The sequence below is a fragment of the Mycteria americana genome, chromosome 3 (assembly GCF_035582795.1).
Source record: "Mycteria americana isolate JAX WOST 10 ecotype Jacksonville Zoo and Gardens chromosome 3, USCA_MyAme_1.0, whole genome shotgun sequence".
In the NCBI taxonomy this organism is placed as follows: domain Eukaryota; kingdom Metazoa; phylum Chordata; class Aves; order Ciconiiformes; family Ciconiidae; genus Mycteria; species Mycteria americana.
The window spans coordinates 131,642,330-131,652,454 of NC_134367.1; the positions used below are offsets into that span (position 1 = coordinate 131,642,330).

A 10,125-nucleotide genomic window follows, 5' to 3' on the forward strand; every position below is an offset into this window, starting at 1 on the left:
CCCCGGAGCTCTTTCCTGGGCTGAAGTCATGAGGGGTTGTAATTAAATGCTGTAACTAGTTTTTCTGTATTGGGAGGCTTTGGTATTTGAGCTCCCCACAGCTCACAGGTAAGGGGCAGCCCCTGACCCCCCCAGGGCTAACAGAGCGTGGCCGGGGCGCACGGTGCCGAGGCGTAGGGGCACACGGTGGGCACAGGCGAGCTCCCTTGTGCCACCCCGCGTGGGGTTGGCTTCCCGCTGTCCAGGCTGCGCCGGCACCAAACGGCGAGGGTGCAGCCGGCCTCGCGTGGCCTTTTTTTTTCCCCCTTTTTCACCATTTGTTGTGGCTTTGGTGATGGGCAGCCCTACGGATGGTCTGGACCCTTGCTACACAGCCTGCCGAGAGATTTCACGCCGCGAGACATCCCCATCGAGAATCGCAACGGAGCCCAAACGGGAACAGCGGGCGCTTCAAAATCCCCTTCTCCCAGACAGCAGGTTTCCGTCCGTCCTGGCCGTGCGCCGAGAAACCCGTGGGTCCCGTGGCAAGGACGGGGAAACAGGAGTCTGTAAGGGGGTCCCGGGGGGGATGGAGCCACCCTGCCATGGCTTGGCCCTTCCCCTGCCCCTTCTCCCTTTGAGGGGATTTCTGCTCTTTCCCTAGCAGGGGTTGCTCCGCAGCAGCCGGCCGCCCCGCCGTGCCCAGCAGATGGAGCAGGGACCCCGCGCACCGCCCGGCCGCCTCACGCCGCTCCTGCGGGGGGTGCCGGGGCTGGGAATGGGGTGCCGGGGCTGGGAATGGGGTGCAGGGGCCGGGGAAGGGGTGCAGGGGCTGGGGAAGGGGGTGCAGGGGCTGGGAAGGGAGTGCAGGGGCTGGGAAAGTGGTGCAGGGGCTAGGGAAGGGGGTGCATGGGCCAGGGAAGGGGCGCAGGACCGAGGAAAGGGGTGCAGGGGCTGGGGAAGGGGTGTAGGACTGGGGGAGGGGGTGCAGGGGCCGGGAAAAGGGTGCAGGGGCTGGGAAGGGGGTGCCGGGGCTGGGGAAGGGGGTGCAGGGGCTGGCAATGGGAATGGGGTGCAGGGACTGGGGAGGGAGTGCAGGGGCTGGGGAAGGGGTGCAGGGGCTGGGGGACGGGTGCGGGGCTGGGGAAGGGAATGCAGGACTGGGTAAGGGGGTGCATGGGCTGGGAAGGGGGTGCAGGGGCCGGGGAAGGGGTGCAGGGGCCGGGGAAGGGGGTGCAGGGGCTGGGAAGGGAGTGCAGGGGCTGGGGAAGGGGGTGCATGGGCCAGGGAAGGGGCGCAGGACCGAGGAAGGGGGCGCAGGGGCTGGGGAAGGGGGCGCAGGGCGTGGGAAGGGAATGCAGGGCTTGGGAAGGGGTGCAGGGCCGGGGAAGGGCTGCGGGGGCTGGGAAGGGGCGCAGGGGCCGGTGCTCGCTCGTCTCGGCAGCGGCAGCGGCAGCGGCAGCTTTTCACCAGACCCCCCAGGCGCGGCAGGAGCGCGGCGCGGGGGCTGAGCGTCGCTCCGCGGGGTCGGGGCCGGGGGTGCCGGCAGCGGGGCAGAGCCCGAGAGGTGACCGCGGCCCCGGGCTGACGCCCGCAGCATCCCCCCGGGACAGGGCCGGCGCCGGGGCCGGGGCGGGGGGTCCCGGCTCCCCGGGGCGGGGAAGCGCCGTCCTCCCCTCGGGGGGGGGGGGGGGGGGGGGCGGTGAGGGGGGCGAGCGCCGCGTCCCGTCCCGCTCCACGGGGGAGCGTGGCCGCGCGTGGGGCGGGGGCGGCGTGGGAGGGAGAGAGCTGCGGGGCCGGGGCGGGGAGAGGCGGCCGCCGGCGCCCGGGAGAGCCCTTCCTCGGCGGACGAGAGCCGCGCCGGCCGCCGGACCATGCCGGGAGCGCGGTGCCGCCTCCCGCTGCCGCTGCCGCCGCCGCCGCTGCCGCTGCTGCTGCTGCTGCTGCTGCCGCTGCCCGCGGCGCCGGCGGCCCAGGTGAGCGGGGCCGGGGGGCGTCGGGGGGCCCCTCGGAAGGGCTTTGCGGGGAGGAAGGGCTCCCTCCTCTTCCCCCCCATTCCCGCTGGGTGTCTGCCCGCCCTTACGGCCCGCGCTCCGGCTCTGGCCCCAGCAAACAGGTGGGCAAAGGCGGGGGGGAGCTTGAACAGGGCTTAAGCCGGGCCCGGTTCCTTTTGGGCTCTTTTTTTTCCTGCTTATCCCGCACCTGAAGTCACCACCGAGCACACCGGGGGCGAAGAATCCTGCTGGCTTTACGGGAGAGCGGGGCTTTGCTACGGCTCAGCATCCCGCGGGGAGCTCACGCTGGCTCTTGAAGTTAAAACCAGCCCTAACAAAGAGCTGTTTATTAAAGCGAGCTACGTGCCAGGCATCTATTTGCTTTTGCCTCCCTCCCTCTCGGCGCGGGGCACCCCAGAGCTGCGGGCACAGACCGGCTCATCCCCGCTGGCAGCCCGTGACCCCCCAAAACTGCACCAAGGGAAGCGGGGGACAGCACGCCGCTTGGGCTGGCTCTTATTTCTTCTTCGGAAACCCTCAGTAGCTATTTGGAAAGGAGAGCGACTTCACCCCTGCACAGTGTGGCTGGGGGGGAAAGAATTCCCTTGGGCCAGGTGGGCCGGTGCCCGGCAGCTCTGCTCGCCTTGCCGGAGCTCGTTCGCCCCCGGCCTCGTGCCACCCGGACCAGACCCTGTGTGCTCTCTCCCCCACGCGCTCTGCGAACCTCTGAGCTCTAAAACTGGCTTGGCTTTGCTCAGCTCTTGCTCTTTTTCTTCTGTTTTAAGTCGATTCCGCAGGAAACCTATAATAACGATGCCCGTCTCCTGCATGAGTCAGTCCCGTGGTAGCGATCGGTTTGCAGGCAGGAGTCCCACCAGTGTTCCTGGCCCCAGCAGAACTCACAAGACAGCTGTTTTCCTCTTATTTTGTAATGTGGAAGTGGGACAGGGCTCTAGCTCCAGCAGGATGAAACATGAGTTATGGCATCTCTCCCAGGGCTAACAAAGTGATTACAGCCCTGCTTGTAGCGCTGCGTTACCCATTTAGATGTAGGAGAGCATGCCTGAGCTGAGGACTTCTTGCACAGGCTAAAAAACCTCCTGCATCTGGGTAAACGGGGGAAAAAAATACAAAATCAGGTATCTCGGGGGACCTCGGGTGCTGCAGAGCTCCTGCACGAGCATCCCCCCGCAGCCAGGGCAGGCTGCGTGCAGCAGGTTGGCTCCCGGGTGGCACGGCAGCACGGGGGCCGGAGCGACGTCCCCTCGCTGAGCGGCCACCCCGTCCCCGCAGAGCTGCCTCAGCAGGCAGCAGCTCCTGGCCGCCATCCGGCAGATGCAGCAGTTGCTGAAGGGGCAGGAGACGCGCTTCGCCGAGGGCCTCCGCGTGATGAAGAGCCGGCTGAGCACCCTGCACGCCTCCCTGGCCAAAGCCACCCCCGAGCCGCCGGCCGGTGAGTCCCCCCTGGGTCCCACCCGCTGCTTTTATGGCCTCAGAGGATGCTGGGGTGGGCGGGTCAGGATGCTCAGGGCTGTGATGGGTGGAGGTTCGGGCATCTCCACAGATGGAGATACCTGTTCCCGTGTTGGCAATTTGTGAGCGTGAATTCGAGCGCTTCTCCAGCCTGGCAGGACGTGGGGAGGCTCCTTAGCGGCAAAGCTGAGAGCTCCTGGCAAGGCACTGGAGGCGAGCGGGCTGGAAAGCCACGTCTCCAGCCGAAGAGCCGCCGTCCCGTGCTGGGAGCACGAGAGGCGCGGCAAAAACGCCACCAAGCCCCTTGCCAGTGATGCTCGGCCCCACCGTGGGGCTGGATGTTACTGATTAACCTCAGCAGGCCAATATTCGAGGAAAATAACAGTTAAAGAGGAGGTCTTGGAGGAGCGGGGTGAAGCGTGGTAGAGTTGGGGACAGGAAAGATAGGTCAGTGCTGCCCCAAAGCACCCGCCTGCACGCTGACCCCCTCCCCGCGGTGCTCTTGCAGCCTCCTGCCCTGCCCTGCAAGCCCCCGCGGACGGGAGGAAGTTTGGCACCAAGTATTTGGTGGAGCACGAGGTTCACTTCACCTGCGACCCGGGCTTCCAGCTCCTGGGCTCCAGCACGCGGACGTGCCAGCCCAACGGCAGCTGGACCGGGCAGGAGCCCCGCTGCGCAGGTACTGCTCTGGGCTGCCTGCGGCAGGGCTGCCGGGCAGGCGGCCGCCGTCGTAGGGCTGCTTCGTGCCCGCGTCTGCCCGTGGGCATCATTCGCAAGAGTGGGATGCGATTTGGGTTTATTTAAACACGGGGGATTATTGGGGTTCACCGAACAGGGAGGTATCGCAGCCGTCCCCGAGTCCCAGCTAGCCAACATCCCACGGATACTGCAGCTCCCGCGGCCGGCGATTTGGGGTTTCTCATCCTCAAGGAAAGCTGGAAATTACAGAAATTGCACCTGCAGCTCAGCAGCAGAGACGGGGGGAAAAGGCGTCGGTGCTGCAACGGCTCCCCGCGTCGTAGCAAACCTTTGCACCAGGGCAGCGCCGCAGCATCGGAAGCAGCCGGCGTCCGAGTTCGGCGAAATAAATGGTTCTGATGTGCGGTGGGGGAACCAAGGCGGCCCGGCGCGTGCGGCGTTCCCGTGGCTTGCTCCCCGAAGTAAAACGAACTGAAATGCGGCTGCTTTTCTTGCAGAGATCAGCGAGTGCTCGAGCAGCCCCTGCCAGAACGGCGGGACGTGCCTGGAGGGGCTGAACCACTACAAGTGCCTCTGTCCCCAGCAGTGGACCGGGGCCACCTGCCAGTACCAGGCGCAGACGGGTGGGTGACCCCCCGCCGGGGTGGGTGACCCGCCACCCTCCAGGCATATTTCGGCACCCCACCTCATTTCAGACCCCATCCCGCGGTGTCCCCCCAGCTCCCCCCGCCTGGAGCGTCACGGATGACCCGGCGTTCAGCCGCCAGCCCCGCTGCGCCCAGATCGACCGGACCCAGCACTGCAGCTGCGAGCCCGGCTTCCACATGAGCGGCACGGCCGCCAACGGCCTCTGCCAGGGTGAGCCGCGCCGGGGGGGAGGCGGCGGGGTGGGCCGCGGGGTCTCGGCCGTGCACCCGCTCCCCTCGTCTCTCCGCAGACCTCAACGAGTGCGAGGTGTACAAGCGGGAGGGGGGTCCCCGGCTCTGCGCCCACGCCTGCGTCAACCTCCCCGGCTCCTACCGCTGCGCCTGCCCCGGTGGGTACGTCCTCCTGGGCGATGGCAAGAGCTGCGAAGGTGAGGGGCGGCTGGAAACCTGCGGGTTTACTCCTTTTCCCAACTTGCATGACTCCTTTTTTATTTCTTTCCCTTTTTTCTCCTTGTTTGCGAGCATCACCGGGTGCAAAAATCTCGGCGGGCTTGCACAGAGAGGTGGTTCCCAGGCTGGGTGCGGAGGGCAGGAAAATGGTGGAGGTTCAGGCGCTGGCAAACACGTGCGATGCTTTGGGGCTATGGGACCCCCCCCATCAGCATGCGATGCTTTGGGGCTATGGGACCCCCCCCATCAGCATGCGATGCTTTGGGGCTATGGGACCCCCCCCATCAGCGTGCAATGCTTTGGGGCTATGGGATCCCCCCCCCCATCAGCGTGCGATGCTTTGGGGCTATGGGACCCCCTCCATCAACGTGCGATGCTTTGGGGCTATGGGACCCCCCCCCATCAGCGTGCGATGCTTTGGGGCTATGGGACCCCCCCCATCAGCGTGCGATGCTTTGGGGCTATGGGACCCCCCCCCATCAGCGTGCGATGCTTTGGGGCTATGGGACCCCCCCCATCAGCGTGCAATGCTTTGGGGCTATGGGATCCCCCCCCCCCATCAGCGTGCGATGCTTTGGGGCTATGGGACCCCCTCCATCAACGTGCGATGCTCTGGGGCTATGGGACCCCCCCCCCATCAATGTGCGATGCTTTGGGGCTATGGGATCCCCCCCTCCATCAGCATGCGATGCTTTGGGGCTATGGGACCCCCCCATCAGCATGCGATGCTTTGGGGCTATGGGACCCCCCCATCAGCGTGCGATGCTTTGGGGCTATGGGATCCCCTCCATCAACGTGCGATGCTTTGGGGCTATGGGATCCCCCCCCCATCAGCGTGCGATGCTTTGGGGCTATGGGACCCCCCCCCATCAGCGTGCGATGCTTTGGGGCTATGGGATCCCCTCCATCAACGTGCGATGCTTTGGGGCTATGGGATCCCCCCCCCCATCAGCGTGCGATGCTTTGGGGCTATGGGACCCCCCCCATCAGCGTGCGATGCTTTGGGGCTATGGGACCCCCTCCATCAACGTGCGATGCTTTGGGGCTATGGGACCCCCCCCCATCAGCGTGCGATGCTTTGGGGCTATGGGACCCCCCCCATCAGCGTGCGATGCTTTGGGGCTATGGGACCCCCCCCCATCAGCGTGCGATGCTTTGGGGCTATGGGACCCCCCCCATCAGCGTGCAATGCTTTGGGGCTATGGGATCCCCCCCCCCCATCAGCGTGCGATGCTTTGGGGCTATGGGACCCCCTCCATCAACGTGCGATGCTCTGGGGCTATGGGACCCCCCCCCCATCAATGTGCGATGCTTTGGGGCTATGGGATCCCCCCCTCCATCAGCATGCGATGCTTTGGGGCTATGGGACCCCCCCATCAGCATGCGATGCTTTGGGGCTATGGGACCCCCCCATCAGCGTGCGATGCTTTGGGGCTATGGGATCCCCTCCATCAACGTGCGATGCTTTGGGGCTATGGGATCCCCCCCCCATCAGCGTGCGATGCTTTGGGGCTATGGGACCCCCCCCCATCAGCGTGCGATGCTTTGGGGCTATGGGATCCCCTCCATCAACGTGCGATGCTTTGGGGCTATGGGATCCCCCCCCCCATCAGCGTGCGATGCTTTGGGGCTATGGGACCCCCCCCATCAGCGTGCGATGCTTTGGGGCTATGGGACCCCCCCCATCAGCGTGCGATGCTTTGGGGCTATGGGACCCCCCCCATCAGCGTGCGATGCTTTGGGGCTATGGGACCCCCCCCATCAGCGTGCGATGCTTTGGGGCTATGGGACCCCCCCCATCAGCGTGCGATGCTTTGGGGCTATGGGACCACCCCCATCAGCGTGCGATGCTTTGGGGCTATGGGACCCCCGCTGCGGCGGTGGAGCTGTCCCCTGTGAACGGGATGTCCCCGAGAAGAAACACAAATTGCGTTAAAAAGCAAGAATTAGACGGCGAGGGGTCAGCGCGGAGGCCGGCAGCTTCTCCTCCTACAACAGGGGAGCTGGGGCGTGGGTTGAGAGCAAAGCGAAGCGGCAGCAGGTAGGGATGGTGGGGGGCCAGAAGTGCTCGTATGAAAGTCTCCTCCTGAAAAACAGGGGTTTTTTTGTGTTATAAAGTGTTGATGAGCGCAGCTCGTGGCGAAAAAGCTCACGCTTTCTCCTTTTCTCCCCGGTTTCTGCCTGTTTCAGTAGCATCTTGCTAATGCTCCCAGCAAATACCTGCATTCAGAGCTCCTGATTTTATTGCCGGGTGTCTTCGTGGTTACACAGGTGTTTAGTAAGGAAAAAGAGACGGTGTTTTCAAACTGAGCAGAAGGTTAGGAAAAGAAGCTGCCCTCCTGCTGTGAGAGTGCTGCCGTTAACCCTTGCTGGCCCAGGGCAGAGCTCGGGGAGAGCAGAGCAGGCGCAGAACGGGATTTTAGGCGATTTGGGTGTTTTCCGCCACGCTCTCATGCCTTTCTGATCACTGTTTCAAGGCGCTTTTGCCTGTTTTCCGCCAAAAGGAAGCCCTCAGTGGGGTCGGTTTGAGGTCTCCAGTGAGCTTGACCCGCTGCCCGCCCCTGTTTTGCAGACATCGACGAGTGCGCCCTGTCCCAGGATAACTGCACCAGCGGGACCTCCTGCATCAACACGGGGGGGGGCTTCCAGTGCGTCAGCCCCCAGTGCCCCCAGCCCGCCGGCAACATCACCTACGTCAAAACGTCGCCCTTGTGAGTGCGGCGGGGGGCAAACCTGTCCCTGCTTCGGTTTTTTGGGTGCTGGGTCCCGAAACTGCATGGATCCGAGGTGGGGGACACAAACCCCGCATCCCTGGCGTTCCCTGAAAACCTCCCCCCCTTTTTTTTGCCTTTGCAGCCAGTGCGAGCGCAACCCCTGCCCGATGGAGAGCCGGTCGTGCCACCAAGCGCCCAAAACCATCTCCTTCCACTACCTGCCCCTGCCGTCCAACCTGCTGACGCCCACCCCGCTCTTCCGCATGGCCACGGCGGCGGCACCCGGCCGGCCGGGACCCGACAGCCTGCGCTTCGGCATCGTGGGCGGCAACAACCGCGGCCACTTCGTGATGCAGCGCTCGGACCGGCAGACCGGGGAGCTCATCCTGGTGCAGAGCCTCAAGGGTCCCCAGACCATCCAGGTGGACGTGGACATGTCCGAGTACCTGGACCGTGTCTTCCAGGCCAAGCACGTGTCCAAAATCACCGTCTTCGTCTCCGCCTATGAGTTTTAGGGGAAGCGGCAGCCGGGGCGGCTTCCCTGACAGCGCTGGTCCCTGCTGGGCATCCTCCACCCGAAAGCGCTAGCCCTGGAGGCGGGCGTGTCATGGGAGCTCCAGGTGACCTCCCACGCCGCAGCCCCTCTGCAGCCAGCCACCCTCCCCTCCGCGTTAAGGTTATTATTCTGCCCAGGTGGCTTTTACACCCACCTACGTGGGGAAAGAAAAGCAAACGAGGTGCAAAAGCAATCAGGTGCAGGGGTTCCCTGCGCGCCGGGGCGCGGGAGCAGAGCATCGTCCTCCCCGAGGCTCCAGAAGGGCCGCGTCCCGCAGCCTTGGCACCCACGCAGCACAGGAAACAGCGGATAGAAACCACGGCCCTTATTTCCTTTTTAATTCCTTTTTTTGTTTTTCTTTAGGAAAGAAGTTAAGCTGGTGCATGCGGGAGGAGGGAGGCTCATAGCAGCTACCGCTCTCCTCCCCGCTGGCCCAGCCTTGCTTGTGCTGAGCCCAGCCCCGTAAAAACATGATTTTGCTCCCCTTGGGATGCCGAGAAAACCCACGGCGGTCTGCGGGGAGGGGGCTGCTCCGGCGTCTCAGTCCCCCGGGATGGACTGGGACCGGTAAAATCCCTGAACATCCCTCCCTGCAAGGCCTGGCTGGCTCTCGGTGCCCTCCTTGGGAAGCGGGACGCTGCTGCTGGGCCAAGGAGGAATCCCCGGGCTCTGCAGGAGCGCTGGCGATGGGCCGTGCCGTGCCGTGCCGTGCCGTGCTTCAGCTCACGGGCAGCAGCTCCTTAAAGCTCCTGAACTGGGTCGTGCGTGCGCATCCCCCCCCCCCCCCCCCCCCACGCCGTGACCTTGGGGAGGGCTTCGGCTGCGCTTGGTGCTTGCGTTGAGGGAGCTTGAGGTGTGAATATTTCATTTTTCAATCAGCCTCCACCCCGCTCTTGTGTAAGCAGCTCCAGGAATAGCTGGGGTTCGGCTGTAACGCGTGCCGGGGGGGCGGGGGGGGGGCACCTCCCCAGCCTTCCCCCTCGGTACCTGCTCCTCGGTGCAGCGCTTGTGCATGTTAACCACAAAACTTCGACGTTATGCATGTTTCTTCATTATGCCGGTTTTAGTACCATTAAACGATAATATAGCCTCTGAGCAGAGCAAAGGACCCGGTGCGTGTGCGGCCGAGGGGGCCACGCTCACCCGGAGCTGGCCGGGGGGGCTCGGGGTCTGTGGGGCAAGAACCCACCTCCCTTATTTTTATTTTTCTGCCTTGTGTTGCGTGGAAGGGGCTGGCTGGCGGCAGGGCGGCTCATCCCCGAGCATCCGTCCCCCCTCGCATCCTCCGGAGGCCTCAAGGAAGAGGAGCCTGATGCCGCCCCCCAAAAACAGGCAGCAGAGTCCCCTCGGGGGGCACGGTGTCTGCGCCGAGCTGCACCCACTAAAATCCTTCCCACTCCTTGCCCCAGGGGAAGAGACTTCCCGACGAGACCGATCCGTGCTGCATCTTTTGGGGGATCGAGCTCCCGGGTTTTTTTTTGGGGGGTACGGCTTTTCCGTGGGAGCTCGGAAGCGGGGGCAGGATCTCCCTGCGCAGAACAAGGAGGGACATTCAGCGCCTGCTCCTCGCCGCTGTCGGCGTGGGGCTGCCGGAGCCCGGGCACGGCAGCTGG

At 64.8% G+C, this 10,125-nt stretch overlaps 1 protein-coding gene across 1 annotated transcript; it reads left to right on the forward strand.

Moving 5' to 3' along the window:
* The first annotated feature begins 1,810 nt into the window (after nucleotides 1-1,810).
* Nucleotides 1,811-9,590, forward strand: FBLN7 (fibulin 7). The gene is made up of 8 exons (XM_075497489.1): nucleotides 1,811-1,955; nucleotides 3,267-3,426; nucleotides 3,955-4,125; nucleotides 4,643-4,768; nucleotides 4,866-5,003; nucleotides 5,083-5,220; nucleotides 7,815-7,953; nucleotides 8,099-9,590. Exons 1-8 carry the CDS (start codon nucleotides 1,854-1,856, stop codon nucleotides 8,469-8,471), a joined length of 1,347 nt encoding a protein of 448 aa, XP_075353604.1. The 5' UTR covers nucleotides 1,811-1,853; the 3' UTR covers nucleotides 8,472-9,590.
* Nucleotides 9,591-10,125: the final 535 nt, after the last annotated feature.